At 45.9% G+C, this 17212-nt stretch overlaps 1 protein-coding gene across 3 annotated transcripts in view; it reads left to right on the top strand.

Moving 5' to 3' along the window:
- Positions 1-17212, top strand: part of tacc1 (transforming, acidic coiled-coil containing protein 1) — a 106199-nt gene that overhangs the window by 32603 nt on the left and 56384 nt on the right. For 2 of the 3 annotated variants that reach the window (XM_080216915.1, XM_080216913.1), the window contains exon 3: positions 15165-16302. In XM_080216915.1, the coding sequence (XP_080073041.1) occupies positions 15165-16302 (1138 nt within the window). The remainder of the gene's footprint in view (positions 1-15164; positions 16303-17212) is intronic. The other variant, XM_080216914.1, reaches the window with a different exon arrangement.

The raw sequence follows: 17212 nt of genomic DNA, 5'->3' as shown, positions 1-17212 counted from the left end.
AACCAATGCATTATTTATGCTTGATGAAAATCTTCTCAATTCAATTTAATACGCATTCATTTCTCTGAGCCACTGACCACATTCACTTTACACCCCACAGCAGTTGACGTGACTGTCCAGGTGAGAGATGGTCGCAATCGCTTTTACAGCATGTTGCGTTCCACCAGATCCGGAAGGTGATCTATTCATTGCCACGTTTTTATTGAGGAACTCCCAACACAACTCTCTCTCTTCCTGAGTTGGTAACCCTTTTCATAAAATTGGGGGGGGGGGGTGCATAGGAAGTAATGTAGTTAGAAATTAGGAGATTGAGAATGGCCATCACAATCCAAGATGTGAGAATACCTGTGGAAGAATTGAGTTACTCCCAAATACTAATCCAACCACTTCAGGAATTATGTACAGGCAGCATGGTGGCACAGTGGTTAGCGCGGCTGCCTCATAGCGCCAGGGACTTGTGTTGGATTCTGACCTTGGGTAATTCTCTGTGCGGAGCCTGCACATTCTTCCCGTGTCTGCATGGGTTTCCTCCCACACTCCAAAGATGTGTTGGTTAGGTGGATTGGCCATATAACAAGTTGGCCTTTGACACATCCCAAGTTGTGTGGCTAAAGTGGATTAGGGCTGGGTAAGGTGCTAAGTCAGTGCAGACGCAACGGGCCAAATTGCCACCTTCTGCACTGTAGGGATTTTATGATTATACATCGGCCTGATGTGAGAAGATGTGTTTAATATAGCAAGGGATGTCCAATACATCTCATTTGTTAAAATGAGTCTTGCAGAGCACGTTATTAAGTACAAGCTATTAGCAAGGACAAATGACTACTTGGGAACGAAAAGAATGTGGATGGCTGGATTATCTATTGACAGGTGTAGGCTTTCTCCAGGTTCCACTTGTGGTGTTCAATCCAACTGCGGCAGGGACAGCTGTTAATAATCCAGTTTATCAAACACTCTCTGCATGTTATTCTTAAGATGTTGGATGCAATGGTCAAAAGGTCAAATAAGCACAGCTTTTCAGAGTTGGCACTGAGAATTGTGGAAGCAACTTGTAAGGATGCAGCCAAATATTAGCTCAAGACCAGATCCTCAGCAATGTGTGTACGCAACCTCCTGGCTTTGGAGATTAATAAGGTCACATACAGTCCAGAAGTATGAATTACACACCAGCACATCTGTCAGCTCAATAACAGAGGCCCCATAATCCATTCTGAGGCTTGAAATGTGGAACCCATCCTCCTGTGCATCCCGACAAATCTTAAAAGTGTAATGTTGCTGCTCCAGAGAGGTAGTATGGACACAGTGGGCTGAATGCCCTCTCTTGGTGTTGTAATCACACTGAAGACAAGTTAAGTGTGTTCTGCCCCAGCTGGTTTTGCATGTGTCCATATATTTTAGCTCAGAGTGGGAGAAGGTGAAAACTAGCTCAAAACGTGAGTACACTTCCATCATGAATCAGCCAGTTCTCTCAGCCCAGCTGGTTTCCTGGCAAGTCGACCTTCCTATCTGTCGTTATCAACCAATGACACTGGATATGCAATGAGGAAAAAATCTGATTATCATCTAAACTCAGCCTTTCTAACTCCATTCCATGTATCATCAACCTCTTGCACGTTCAAGAAAGTACCTCAGGATCAGCACTTGAAAATAATCTTGATGTCAACTCGACCAATTCATGGTTTCCTTCAGAAGTCCAGATAGTCATGATCACACATACACAATATTCCATGAAGCTATTCAGTTCAACGTACATATTGGGAAGATCCCATCTTCCATTCCTTGAGCTGGCTGATTGTGAGGGAAGAGGGAGGGTTGATCATGTTATACTCTGTGCCTGTGCTTACTGAAGACCTCCCTCCTTTGGCAGCCAAGAGGACCCTGTTTCTTTTCTCCTCTTGGATTGTTCTCCCCTCATTTTTCATTGATTTAACTCAAGGGGCTGGATAATTCAGTGTCAGGACCACAAAGATCTAGTGCCAGAAAAACAAGTGGTTCAACAAGTGGCAAGAGCTCCTCTGTCTCTGCTGTTTCCATCCTTCCACTTGCCCACCAAGTTACCCTGGCCCTGAGCCACTTCTGCTCCCCCTGCCTCATTGCAAATTCTAGCCAGCTCTCCAAGTTAATTTGGTGCATGAGATTCTGCTCATTTGACCCCAGTCTTAATATACCTTTGTATGTGCAGCACAATTGCTGATCCTATACCTATGTTCTATTGAGAGAGAACATCTCAAGTTTCCCTGTGGAAGTTGACACAGACATTTCCTTGGCTGTTTGTGAGTGGAAAGGGGTTAATCCTCTCCTACCCAAACATGGCAGTCATTGCTATAATTTTCAGTGGGAATTGTCAGCTGTCAATTGGCCTCTTTGGAGGGGTTGGAGGTCTGGAGCTCAGTTTAAATGCAAAACATTCCATGAGGTAGAGACAATTCTCTTAATGGCAGGCTCCCAGAAGAAACACTGGGGGCACCAAACAGCAACCCAAAAGAAAGCAGTTCTTCAAACTTGCCCGCACTACACTGTGCCCTAACTTTTGGATCAAGTATCATCACTGACATAAACCTTCTTTGACCTGTGACCCAAAGTAAAACTGGGATCTCAAACTCCAGCAGAGTTGGGTAAAACATTGACTTGCATAAAGACACCAACAAATTCCATACAGACTTGTCACTGGGTCATGTTAACTTCACCCTGTAAATCTTGTACCCCACACCAGTGTCTGGAATGTGCTGCCAATGGTGGTAGTAGTAGAAGCAGGTACAATTTTGTCTTTTTAAAAAGCATTTAGACAGTTACATACAGGGATATGGGACAAATGCGGGCAATTGGGACTGGCTTCGGGGTTTTAAAAGAAAAAGGGTGGCATGGCCAAGTTGGACCCAAGGGCCTGTTTGCATGCTGTAAACCTCTACGGCTCCTTGACTCTGTCTCAACTCCAGTTGTGTGCTATCACCCTGTTCCTCACCAATGGGTGGCGAACAGTTAGAATCTTTGAATAACCTGTCTTCCTCTTCTTTTAATTAATTTATTTGTGGGTCATGGGCGTCGCTGGCTGGCTAACATTGATTGCCCATCCTGAGGGCAGTTGAGAGTTAACCACATTGTTGTGGCTTTGGAGTCACATGTAGGCCAGACCAGGTAAGGGCGGCAGATTTCCTTCCCTAAAGGACATTAGTGAACCGGATGGGTTTTTCCAACAATCGACACTGGTTTCATGGCCATCAGTAGATTCCTAATTCCAGAAATGTTTTTATTTTATTGAATTCAGGTTCTACCAGCTGAATTCAATATAAAAGAAATTGATGTTGCTTACTGCAGATTCTGTCTGAGCATTCCATTTTCCTGGCACTAGATCTTTGTGGTTCTGACACTGAATTATCCAGCCCCTTGAGTTAATCGAAGAAAAATGAGCGACACGGTTGTCAGGATGAGATTGTTATCAGCTGTTTTGGGCTGACCTTTTCGCTGTGTTCCTTCTGTTTTTGTTTTGATTTTTATTATTGGTTTTGTCTGCTGTATTTTCTTGTGATACATGTCTCATTGACAGTGGAGACTATGGATGCTGCCAAACTACTTTGCTCCCTGCGTTTTTTGTCAGTTCTGTCGGCACAGCGGTTAGCACTGCTGCCTCACAGCGCCAGGGGCCCGGTTCAATTCCTGGCCTTGGATGACTGTGTCTGTCTGTGTGAAGTTTGTATCTTCTGCCTGTATCCATGTGGGTTTCCTCCCACAGTCCAAAGATGTGCAGGTTGGGTGGACTGGCCATGCTAAATTGCTGCTTTAGTGTTTGGGGGACGAGCAGGGGAGGGTTAAGAGGATTGGGCCTAGGTGGGATTTTTATCGCTGCAGCCTTAATGGGCACTGCAGGGATTATATAATTCTCTGTGGGGATTATTTCTTAGGCAGAAAGAGACAGCAGTTACTATGTAGTTACACACAGTCACTTGTACAGACACTTCTGCCAGAATGGGCTCTTTTTCCCCAAAAGGGGAGAATGGAGCTTTCCCAAAGAGACATTTCGAGGGTTATGAATGAAAATGCTTATTTTTTTTTGCCCCACGTGGCAACTTGTGTAAAAAGTGGTTTGCGCTGGAAGGGGAACAGTTACTCCCTCCACCCCTCTGTGCCACAAACTGCAGGGACAGCTTACTGACCCCAGGACAACCTTTTTTCCTCGTGTCCGAGTGAGTGAGCGCCAGCACTGGCTGTTTGGTGTGTCAGAGAGGGGGTGAGCTTTAACACTGGTTTTGACAAATCAGCACAATTGAACAGATGAAGAATGTGCCAAGTTGTCCGATGATGATTGTTTTGTCTGTAACAGCCACACTTTGTGGTGGGGGGGCTGGTGGGAAGAATTTATCCAAAATAAGTCTTCAAACTGAAGAGGCAGGTTCCAAAGAAGTGCCAATTCCGAATGATTTCTATCCACTCAACGTTCAACTTTCGTTGTACCGCTTTACCTTTTCCACTTCAAATGATTCCTGCAGCGTAATTATCCAAATGTCAATGTCTTCCTCTCTCAAGTGATCCAGTTCTGCAGTCACCAGTCTTAATACGCTTGGCTATTTATAGCTCTCATATCCTTGATGTTCAGCCAATACAATCTAGTTCATAACAAGACCATACTCGTGTGCTCCAGCCCTTGGAGGATAAGCAGGCCGTCTGCAGGCAAGCTTATCGAAAATGATAACTGAAAAAGTTCAGGGACAGCATTTGAGGATCTCAGAGGGAAAATAAACTTTCACCTAACTATGTAGGCAAGAGTCATTCTTAGGAAAATGGCAACGAAACAACATTGAACATAGATAAAAAGAGTTGCTTTTGTCCAGCATCTTTTAGAACCTTGGGGCCCTTTCAAAGTGCTTTCCAGCCAATGAAGTACTTTTGAAGTGTAGTCACGGTCAATTTGCACACAGCTCCAGCACAGAAGTGATGGCCTGGTGGTATTATCACTGAGCTAGTAATCCAGGAATTCAGCTAATGCTTTGGGGATCTGGGTTCGAATCCCACCACGGCAGATGGTGGAATTTGAATTCAATAAAAAAAAATCCAAATCCACTGATGACCATGAAACCATTGTCAATTGTTGGACAAACCCACCTAGTTTATTAATGTGCTTCAGGGAAGGAAATCTGCCATCGTCACCTGGTCTGGCCTGCGAGTGTCTCCAGAGCCACAGCAATGTGGGTGACTCTCAACCTCCTTTGTGCAACTCGGGACAGGGAATAAATGCTGGCCAGCCAGCAACAGATGAAGAAAAAACGGGAAATGTACTGTGAACAGATCATCTGTTTCAATCACAACACAAAACAAAACGCTGCAAAATCTCAACACTCTGACAAACCTGCTATACAGCTGTGATGAAGGGTCATCCAGACTCAAAACATTGGCTCTTTCTCTCTCCACAGATGCTGTCAGACCTGCTGAGTTTCTCCAGCATTTTCTGTTTCAAATTCCAGCATTGTGTATCTGTTTAAATCACATTGCTTTTCTTGGTCATGACACCAGGGATAACTCCAGTTCTTCTTTGGAATAGTGCCACAGGATGTCCATCCAGATTTTTCTGCTCAATTTTCTGGATTGGATCTTGAACTCGCAAGCTTGCAGCGAGGAGGCTAAGTTAGTGCCATAGCTGATGCTACATTTGTGTGTGTGTGTGTGTGTGTGTGTGTGTGTGTGTGTGTGTGTGTGTGTGTGTGTGTGTGTGTGTGTGTGTGTGTGTGTGTGAGATCCAGAATGTTGATGTGAGCATTGTCCTGTAGCTGTGACTGGATGACAGAGGAGTTTGTGTGAAGTTGTGTGTGACACCAGTTGGAGTGTTTCATATCCAAGTGATAGACTGGAAGAATGTAGCAGGTCCATCATACCTGCCCTGCACACTGGATGAATGATGCATCCCAAACCAGATGTTCCCGACTCTTCCACAAGCATGGGTCCTCTGGGTTTCTCAGGAAGAGCTGAGAACCCCAAAGCCATTGGAAGCTTGTTCTAGAAAACTCTGGCAGCGCAGTAGTTAGCATTGCTGATTTTAGTGCCAGGGACATGGGTTCAATTCCTGGCCTTGTGTCACTGTCTGTGTGGAGTCTGCATGTTCTCCCTGTGTCTGTGTGGGTTTCCTCTGGGTACTCTGGTTTCCTCCCACAGTCCAAAGATGTGCGGGTTAGGTTGATTAGACACACTAAATTGCCCCTTAAATGTCAGGGGGGGGGGGATGGATTAACAGGGTAAATATGTGGGGTTACAGGGATTGGGCCTAGCAGGGCTTGTTGTTGGTGCAGGTTCAATGGGTTGAATGGCCTCCTGCACTGTTGGGATCCTCTGAAAATTTCTCCCCTGCCCCCTCAGGCAATTGAATCTGTTCCAGAAGATTTCATGGGCCAAGTATTATCGGCTAATCCATTTTAATAGCATTCATATATTGGCCTAGTTTCACTCTGCTTATGTGATGATGCTGGCTTCCATGTTCCAACTTGCTTATCTTGATGTTAATGCACAGTCTGGCTGATGCATCATTCCAAACACACACACACACACACACACACACAGTTTTTTTACTCTGCTGTGGATCGTGATTCTCTGCATATGACCTGAACGTTTTCCAATTGCTTTCTGATCTCGTCAAATCCCAAAGGGCTTTCTCTGATCTCTCAGACAGCAGACAAACCAATCCTTGGCTCTCAGATTCTCGTGAGTCAGCCAGGCCAGCGAGGCGCAACCCTGCCTAATTAGTCGATGGGGAAATGTGGGACTTGAAGCACAGCATGGGCTTGGCAATGAAAAGAAGGAATGGAGCTTTGCTTGCTTTAAGAGGGGCATATACCGAGAGCGATTCGCTTTGAAATTAAGATGGCATGTTGTGTTTGAGGTGGAAACCTGGATGAAGGTCTATTTATAGCCTTGTGTTCTCCATCTCACCTGATTTGGTGACTGTTCTCCTCCATCACTGAATTCTAGAATAACCAATTGCCAAATGGGAACAGCACAGGAGGAGAGCTTTTGGCACATGATGTCTCTGGTTCTCCAAACAAGCCATTCACTGGGTGCCATTTCCCGCCTTCTCCCTGTAACCTGTTCTAATAACTAGAGGTGGCCCCAATAACTAATCTTACATGCAAGGTAAGGATTTGATCAAAAACTCTTGCAAGGGTCTGCTTTCTTCTCCTCCCTGGCTCCAACTGAAGGTGGTCCTCCTCCCAGGACACGCACCCAAGCTTTCTTTGGACCAGCTACCACCCAACCCTGTGGCCTCTTGTTAGGGTCCAGCCCCAATCACATGGCCCTGAATGGATTGCCCCTTAAAGGGACCACGTTACCACATCTATACATTTCTTCCTTTCCACAATGACAACAAAACTCTTTTTGAACATAGTACAGCACAGGAACTGGTCCTTCAGCCCATCAAGCCTGCGCTGACTCAACGCCTCTCTAAACTGGAGACCTTTTGCCTCTCCACAGTCCCTATCCCTCTATTCCCTGCCTGTTTATGTATCTGTGAAGATGCCTCTTTAATGTGACCATGCTATCTGCTTCTACCACCTCCTCTGACAGTGCATTCCAGGCACTCACCACCCTCTGTTTCGAAAAAAAAACAACCCCTCGCATCTGCTTTAAACTTTCCTCTTTTTGCCTTAAACCTATGTTCCCTCGTAATTGATATTTCTACCTCAGTAGCGGGAGGAAGAGACTCTCACTATCCATGCCTATCACAATTTTGTAAGCTTCTATCAGGTTGCCAACACTGAAGTGTAAACGAAACAAGCTTGTCCAATCTCCTCTTCTCACAAATACCCCCCAAACCAGGTTCACTGCTTAACCCACTGGTCCTGAAGTTCCACTGGCAGAGGTGTGGGCCAGTGTACCAAAGGGAACGGGGGCTGTGATAAATTGGTTGACAGCAAGACTGTCATACTGTGACTAAGTGACTAGATTTATCAGGCATAAAATGTGACTTAACATATCAGGCTGTAATTAATTCTGCTCAACAGGTTCTGCATCAGGCTTTTACTCTGGATAACTTAGTGTGCAACAAGCTTAGGGCTGCATTCATCTTGTAGACTTGTGAAGTTTCGTTAGACTGTTCTCTACTTGGACTAGTGTAGTACTTGGATTGTGGGTAGCACTTACCTTTTCCCCTTGGATCGCTCTTCTCTCCATTACACAGAGTGGCCTTTCCTCCTCTTTATTAGAGTACAATGCCTTAAAGAGTCACTTTGTCCCCTTCTTGACAAACCATTTGAGACAATTGACCAATTACAAGAGCAGGCCATCAATCTTTAGTTATCCCCTGCCTGCTGATCTTAGTTCTGATCAAAGATAATTCTTGCCCATCCAGGCATCTCATCCATTCTGTACTGGTTTTTGACTAGTTCAGTACAGTTCCAAGAAAATCTTCAAGCTAAAATAGCAGATGCACCCTGATCATTTAACCTATGGTACTTGAGGTTTATACCAACCTGTATTAAAGCTGCAGAATTTAATGGTGGTTTAATTCCCTTATAAATCGTAGAATCCCTACAGTGCAGAAGGAGGCCATTCAGCCCTTTGGAGCCACACTGACAGCAATCCCACCCAAGCCCTAATCCCTGTAACCTCAAATATTTATCCTGCTAGTCCCCTGACATTAAGAGGCAATTTAGCACGGCCAATCAATCTAACCAGCACATGTTTGGACTGACTGATTTTGAAAGTGTGTTTCTTCTCATGCAAAGGACACTTGCTTCATCTGAAAGGATTATTGGTATCTGTTACCAACTGGTGAGAGCTTCACTTGGTGTCTGAGAAGGAAGGAGAGCTGTGGGATGAATGGGATCCACCACCACCTGTGTTCCCCCTCGGTCAGGGTGGGCTGGCAGACTGGAAACTACCTCCATACCAGGATTTACTGGGTGAGCTACACCAAGCAAAATCTGGATGCAATCGGGCTCTTTTTTTTTTGCTGAATTCCAGCTGGCTCCTTTAATCTCCATCTCGTTGCAGAGGAAGATCCCAAGTCAGCCTTTCACTCCGGCCACCGGAACCTGTTTCTTCTTACCACCACCACCCCACCCCAACCCACAACCACCCTTCACACCCACTCCCTGTTGAAATAAAATTGGTCCCCAAGCCTAAACAGTGGGAAATTAAGAAAAATAATCATTAATGTGATTGTGAACTTTCTGCTCCCCTCGCCCCAACACCGTGACACAGCTGTGTGTGAACATCTTGGGAGCAAATCACACCCTCTCTCTCTCTCTCTCTCTCTCTCTCTCCATATCCAGCTCGCCTTTCTTTCCCTGTCCCCTGCCAAACAACTGGCCACAGATTCAACTGAAAAACATGACTCACATTTCCAGGAGCCCATTGCAGACCCTGATCCAAGTCGAAATGTAGGAGTAAGTCTGCGGCACTTAGTATGTCTGCATCTTCGTGTCCTGGATTAAAATTCCTACAAGCCTTGCCCACCACTCAACAAGGCTATCCATGTTGCTGCTGCTGCTGTTTCCCTTTTTTTCACCTTTCAAAGCCTGTTCCTTCTCCCTTCCAGTCATTCCCACCCCCAAAAAAAATAATTGCACCCCTCCACCCTGTCAAAAGACAGCCTGCCTTCTGGCAAAAGATAAGACGAGTGCTTAAAGCATGTCCTCAGTGCCAGTGGAAGTGTAATTGGTAGCTAATGGGGATTATCAGCTGTTGGCAAAAATGTAAGTCAGCTCTCGGGAACATTCCGAGCTCCTTGTGGAAAACATTCGCTCAAAGACTCCTGTCTGTAAAAAAAAAAATAATGAAAAGTGGAGTTCCGTGCTGGGAACTGTTCAGTTCAGAGCACTTTTCTTTTTTTTCCATTTTGGAGCAAATACAAGTTTCTCCGAGCTTGGAACTTCACTTGAAAGCAGCGAAAAGAAAGTTATTGGACTTGCTTACGTGTGATTTACTGTCTGTCCAAGGTTTGCATGGCTTCATTGCAAGACTCTAGGTTCCACAATACAAGCCCTTCCATTAGAAGGAGAGAGGCCTTTTGTCTCCAGACTTTTAAGAAGGCAAAAATATCTGCCGTGCATTGCAGGATGGTGACTTGGTATCTTGATTCCCAACAGCAGAAACCTAGGACCAATTCACGGTTTCTTAATTTTATCCTGAAAGGTCTTGATTTGATGTTTACAGAACGCCCCTCCGAGCCCTAGATTTCCCCAACCCATCTCTCTCTCCACCACCTCCCCACCCCATCTAATTGAATCTGTTGCCCTGAATAACTTCCCTCGAATTACCCCTTACACCTTCTAACATCCCAAAGAGGACAAACCATGGTGCCACACTGGTTGGCACTGCTGCCTCACAGTGCAGGGACTGGGCTTGGGTCACTGTGCGGAGTTTGCATGTTCTCCCCATGTCTGCATGGGTTTCCTCCCATAGTCCAAAGATGTGCCGGTTAGGTACATTTGCCATGCTAAATTCTCCCTCTGTGTACCCAAGCAGGCACTGGAGTGTGGCAGCTGGGGCTTTTCAGTGTTGATGTAAGGCGACTTGCAACCCTTTTTAATAAATAAACTTGGAATAAAACAAAAATGGTCAGTACTGCTGTCTCTCAGCGTCAGGAATCCCAGCCTTGGGTCACTGTCTGTGTGGAGTATGCACATTCTCCCCATGTCTGCATGGGTTTCCTCCAGGTGCTCCGGTTTCCTCCCACAGTCCAAAGATGTGCATGTTAGGTTGGTTGGACATGCTAAATTGCCTCTTAGTCTTCGAAGACATACGGTCTAAGGGGTTAAATCGCCTGTTCCTGTGTTGCTGTATGCCTGACAGAGCAGTCCCAAGGGCTTAAATAGCCTGTTGCTGTGTGCCTGGTGGAACAGTCCCAAGGGGTTAAATAGCCCATTGCTGTTCATCTTTCTCCCTTTTATAAAAGATGAGAAAAGAATTAAGAATTATTTTCCTTTTGAGCACTTACAACCTGTGCAATTAAATCAAGTGTGTAGAGATGTTACGTTTGATGTGCTGGGTGGCTCTGACATTCGAACTTGGACCTGTGAATAAGCAGTAACAGTTGGTGCAAATCACCTTTATTCTGCGACTGAGAGGCACTGACCTTTTCCGTGGAGCCACATTAAACGACACTCTCTCAGATTAAGGAGCATTCATTTCCCAATTAATAGCTTTCAACAGTAAAAATACATATGCAGCAGGATGCAAAAAGGCATGTTGTGATCCTGACTAACCACTTCTTCCTCTGCAGTGAGTGGGTGTTTCTTTTCTCTCTCTGTCTGTTCATTTGTATGGAAGCCTGTTCCAGGAGTGCATGAGATTGCAGGGAGGCAGGCTGAAGGAGGGGTAGGAGGAGGAATAGGGGTGGTAGCCACTTTCCTTCTGTTTTGAAGGAGCTTTTACTACCTTACTTGGTAATGGAGTCATTTTAGTTCTCATCTCTCGGTGTCTGGATCTGGCACTGCAGCTAATGCTGAGGGAGACCGACCTCGCTCATTACAAGTGTCTGTCAATTATTTTTCAAGGAAATTAAAAATACAGCAAGGCATTTCAAACACAGATGAAATGCCGGGGAGTTGCAGTCCACGTCCCTGGTTATGATTGCTGATTTGTTGCAGGTTTAGATGTTATAATATTCTCTGCCCTGGAGAACACAGTACTGTAATCATGTCTCCAAATAGACCCTCATCCCACACCACCTCAAATATCTGTTAAAATCAAGTGGCAAATCGATTCTTGGCTGTGTTACTCTGCACCATCTTTGATCATCAGTGACGAGAGTAACGTGACTGCGTTGTGGATCTGCAGGCTGTGTGCCGACTCTGAAATCAGTGTCAGAAAATAAAGCATCTGATTGCCTCTGCTTTGGTGCTGGCTGATAAAACTCTTGCTGTCACTTGTCCTTTTGAGCACTCTCCTTTAACTTGCTGCCCGCCCAGAAATCTAACCTTTTATCCACCGTGAAGGAAATGATCCTTGCTCACATCTTTGTTTGTATTTGGTTTTGACGGGAAGGTGATGGCATCCCCTTACCTGTTCCAACACCAGCACCTTTGGATGCTCCATGCCTTTCATTTAAAGTGGAGACTGGGAGACTTCTTTCAAACCCATGACATGATGGCAGAAATTGCTGTTCGCTTACAGAAGAGTACACCCTGTTGTGTTAGCTAGTGTCCCTTCCAATTGTTAGTTCTGATGTGGAGTTGCTGGGGTAGGCACAGTAAGCAGTCTCCCAACACCAGCTTAAAGTCCACTAGGTTTATTTGGTAGCATGAGCTTTCAGAGCACTGCCCCTTCATCAGGTGAGTGAAGCATTGAGTTCACAACAGTTCAGAAGATCATGAACCCCCAGAATCATTGAGTTTTCTGGTGATTTTTTTTTTTGTAGAACCACATTATTGCCCCAAGATCATACAGTGCAGAAAAGGCCCTTCAGCCCATCAGTTCTGCGCTGACAAAACTACATCTGCACAAATGCCGCTTTCCAGCACCTGGCCTGTTTCTTTGAAAATTGGGACATTTCTGTTGCTCATCCACCTACTTTTTTGCAAAGTTTCCCACCTAAAAGATCAAGTCTCCATAGATGACCATAGGCTGCTCTCCCCTTGGAAAGGGAGGGCTGACTGGTCGTGATTTAATCTGAGGGGGTCACCACACCTCAGGTCAGGAGCCAGGTTGAGAAGGTAGGGCCTTTGAGTAACCTAAGCAAGTACAGGATTTGAACCCCCACTGTTGGCATGGCTTCACATCACAAACCAGGTGTCCAGCTAACTGACCAGCTCTCCGATCCTTGCAGGCAGTGCATTCCAGACTCCCACCCCGCTCTGGGTGGAAACCTGTTTATGATGTGGTGATGCCGGCATTGGACTCGGGTAAACACTGTCTCTCAACGCCAGGTTTACTATCAAATGAACCGGTTGGACTTTAACCTGGTGTCATGGGACTTCTTACTGTGGAAACCTGTTTATTTAGATGCCCTCTGAATCCCCTACCCCTCATCTTAAAATTACACCCCCTCATTGTTGACCCCCCAACTCAAGGGGAACAGCTGCTTCCTATCCACCCTGTCCATATCCCTCGTAGTCTTACACACCTCATTCAGTCCCCTTCAGCCTGTAAGGAAAACAACCCCAGCCTAGACAACCACTTTTCACAGTCCACATGCTCCATCCCTGGCAACATCCTGGGGCATCTCCTCCCTACCCTCTCCTCCAGTGTAGCCACATCCTTCTGATATTGAAATAACCAGAACAGCGCCCAGCACTCTAGCTATGGCCTCACCAGCATTTTATAGAGCTCCAACACACCCTCCCTGCTTTTATAATCTATACCATGAGTGACAAGTGTCTCGTATCCCTTCTTGACGACCCTATAGTGACCTGTGCTGCCACCTTCAGGGATTTGTGGACAAGCACCCCAGATCCCTTTGTGCCTTTTGAATTTCCCAGTATCTTGCCATTTGTGGAGTGCTCCTTTGACTTGTGACTCCTTCCAAAATGCATTGTGTCACATTATTGAGGGTTAAATTCCATCTGTCACTGATCTGCCCATCTGCACAATGCATCTATATTTTCCTGCAACCTAAGACCACCTTCCTCACTATTAATTACCCTGCCAATCTTTGTGCCACCTGCAAACTTGCTTACCATCCTCACCGCCCCCCTCCCCATTCTCACCTATATTGTTTATATATCACGAACAGTAAGGAGCTCGTACTGATCCCTGTGATACTCCAATGGACACTGGTCTCCAGTCACACAAACTGCCTTCTATCACCATTCTGTCTCCTACCACAAAGCCAAATTTGGACCCAACCTGCCACCGTCATCTGGGATCCCATGCGCTTTAGCAGTTTCCCCTCTGGGACCTTGTCAAAGGCTTTGCTGAAATCCATATCCATGACTACATCAAATACACCATCCTCATTTATACACCTTGAAAAAAATTCAATCAATTTTATTAGGCATGACCTTCCTCTGACAAAGCCATGCTGACTATCTCTTGCCTCAAACCTTGCCTCCCCATGTGGAGATGTTTCCCACTCACTGGTCTGTAATTCCTTGGTTTATCTCCACCACTCTTCTCGAAAAGCCCAACCACATTGGTTGTCCTCCAGTCCTCTGGCACCTCCCCTTTGGCCACAGGAATGAAAAATGTGTGTCAGAGCTCCTGTAATTTCCACCTTTTGCCTCCCTCAGCAGCCTGAGGTACAACTCATCTGGGCCTGGGGATTTGTCCACTCCATACTCTGTCCAAATAACTTCTGATCACTATTACTTTGCCTCACAATTGCACAAGTTTTTTTACATGGAATATTACCTCCTCTTAGACATAATTTGCAAACCTCCAGGCCCAGTGGCCAAGCAGAGATGTCGGCAAACTGCCGGCAGGCCATGGTGCTGGAGCTGACCGCTTTGGAACAGTGGCTCTCTGGGGAAGAGGGAGACGTGTTGTTTGTGGCTGCAGATCTGGTATGCAGTGTTTCAACCACTACAGGGAAATGCTCAGATTCCCTTTGGCAAATCCCTTGGTGGAAGGAATGAGATTGGAGGAGCTAATCTCATCGATTTGGAAAAGTTTAGAGGAGATGTGCGAGGCAAGTTTTTTTTAAGACAGAGGGTGATGAATGCCTGGAACGCGCTGCCCGGGGAGGTGGTGGAAGTAGGCACGATAGTGACATTTAAGGGGCAACTAGACAAATACATGATTAGGATGGGAATGGAAGGATACAGACTCTAAGTGCATCTGGTTTTAGTTTAGACAGGCATCATGATTGGCGCAGACTTGGAGAGCCAAAGGGCCTCTTCCCGTGTTGTACTTTGCGATGTTCTTTGTAATCAGAGTTGTAGATGATTACCTTGCTGCATGACAACATTGAGCTGCTAAAGTAGTGTATCACTTAATATTGTAAAACTGACGGGAGCACAGTCTGACTGAGTGTTCTTTTATACTTAATTCATGTTGTTGTGCCTGATGCTTTTGATGAAGCAGTCAGTATCCAACAGAGCCTTGCTCTGGAATGGTTGGGTGTGTCAATGTGCAGTGAGTACAGATGGAAACTTCAAGGGTTCCTCTTCCTTGGCCTTACAGCATGACTAACCCAGGCAGACTGGATGAGTTGTTGGTGCTGAGATTTCTGTTGCTCTATCACAGTCACTCACTGTCTTTCTGTTCTCTGTTTCCATTGACCACACTGCCTTTGCCTACAGCAGACTTACCCCCAGACGACGGTCAGTTGTTGGTAGAATTTCCGGCACCCTTGAAGAGTCCGGATAAAGGAGACCCATTGCCAGAGTCGTCTCAGTGTGATGTCTTGCACGGCTTCAAGCTACGTGATCAAGTAGAAGCTGGAAGGACCGTGGCGGATGCCAGTCACTCCCCTGCCCCTCCCCAAGCTGAGGAAATTGCAGGTGAAGTGAGAACAGGTAGACATTCTCCACCCACTGCTTCAGCAGGTCACTTGCTGCCAGCTGATGTCACACCAAAAAAACAAGGAAGCGTTGCCCAAGAAGGAGAAATGACCGTTTCTGAGGAAGAGGTGCCAGCAATGGACCAAAAGGCATTAGATGTACAGCTACCACCTGGCCTCAGCAAGCCAAAAGCTCCAACCTTGGAGAAGGTGGTGGGTGAGACTCTGGAAGCTGGCCCAGCGGCGGAAAGTGATGCTGTGATGGTGCAGACAGCAGCCCGTCATTGTGACCCCAGCGAGGATAAGGACCCTCTGGAAATAGGAGCGCCCCGAATTCAACACCTGCCCCGGGCTGAGGGGCAGCCCCCAGTCGCTTCGGAGGCAGCCCGAGTGGATGAGGTGGGGCCGCAGACGCACTGCGAGGGCCCACCGCCGCTCAAGTTGGAATTTGAATTCTCGGACGACAAGGAAAACTCGGAGAATCAGGTGCCGGTGCCCAAGAAAGGGGGCAAGAAACCCGGCGGCAAGTCGAGTGGGAGGAAACAAAGAGCAGCAGCGGCAAAGGCCACTGCTACTGCGGTGGAGAAGGACCCAGGGTGCCCCGCCGTCAACTTCGATGACCTTCCCATTCCCAAAAGATCCTACAATTTGGATTCCACTCAGTGGGATGATCCCAATTTTAACCCCTTCGGCAGCTCCTCTGCCCTGCAGAACTCCCCCACTCGACCCAAGGCCTCGTACAATTTCAACCCGGATAACATTGACGACTCCCTTGACCCTTTCAAACCCTCAAAGACTTTGGCCAACACGTCAGAGCCCCTCGCTGCTGCTATTGAGCCAGCGAGCGACAGGACTGAACACCCCTGTCTGGAGATAGCTCCTGACGAGGAGAAGACAGTGAAAGCATCGCCCAAGAAGACGAAGCCTCGAGTCATAACGTGAGTGTTACCAGCTTAATATCTTGTATTTTGTCTTTTGTAAATCCTCGGGACAGTGAGAAATAATAGTTACAAACCTTAAAAAAAAAAGTTCATTGTAATTCAAGCCATTGGTTTCTTTCAGAGAGGTAGAATTTTTAAGTAGGAAAGACATTTTTATTTGTAATGCTTTGCTCTTTACTGACTTAGACCGTTTACTTACATCAGAGACCACAGGCTCACTTTCCCGATTATTTTGTACATTTGTGACACAGTGATTCACCACAGTAGGAGTCTGTGCGGTCAACAGTGCCCGTAAAAGGCATTTCTCCACACATGTCCCGCACCTTGTGCTTCAAATTAATGTTTGAGCATTTCAGTCTTGGGGAATTATTCTTTAGAGTTTAAATTTATTTGAGCATCACTTGCAAAATGATATGAATGCGAAAGCTATTCATTGCTTCAGGAAGTATTTAACAATCTGCTTGGATACATCAAAGACCAGCTCAGAAACTCCAGTTATATTATGAAGTTAGCCTAATTGTTACATTTGATTTTGGCAATCAGATGTTTCACTCCACTTCAAGAGGCCCACGAGGAAGCCTTTATCAAAACAAACTTTGTTTGAGAACACAGAATGTAACACAAAAATTAGCATAACTTTTACCAATTAATGTACTCGAATGTGACAAAATATAATTCTTAACAGCTAACCATCTCTCAAAGCATGACCCCCACATAGAAATAAATCCCTTCTTTGGGACCAATTGGCACAGAAACCAAAGATGCTTGCGTAGGTACTAGATTTCCAGCCTTTTGACACTTTTGGAGAATGACGCAGACAGAACCCTGTTTCCTAACTCGCATGCAGTAAATTCCAGAGAAAGCTCCACCCCGCAAACAGTAGAGTCTTCGTAAAAATGTTAGATTC

The sequence above is a fragment of the Carcharhinus amblyrhynchos genome, chromosome 34, assembly GCF_965287045.1.
Source record: "Carcharhinus amblyrhynchos chromosome 34, sCarAmb.v2.hapA, whole genome shotgun sequence".
Classification (NCBI taxonomy): domain Eukaryota; kingdom Metazoa; phylum Chordata; class Chondrichthyes; order Carcharhiniformes; family Carcharhinidae; genus Carcharhinus; species Carcharhinus amblyrhynchos.
This window is presented reverse-complemented; position numbering and strand designations above follow the sequence as displayed.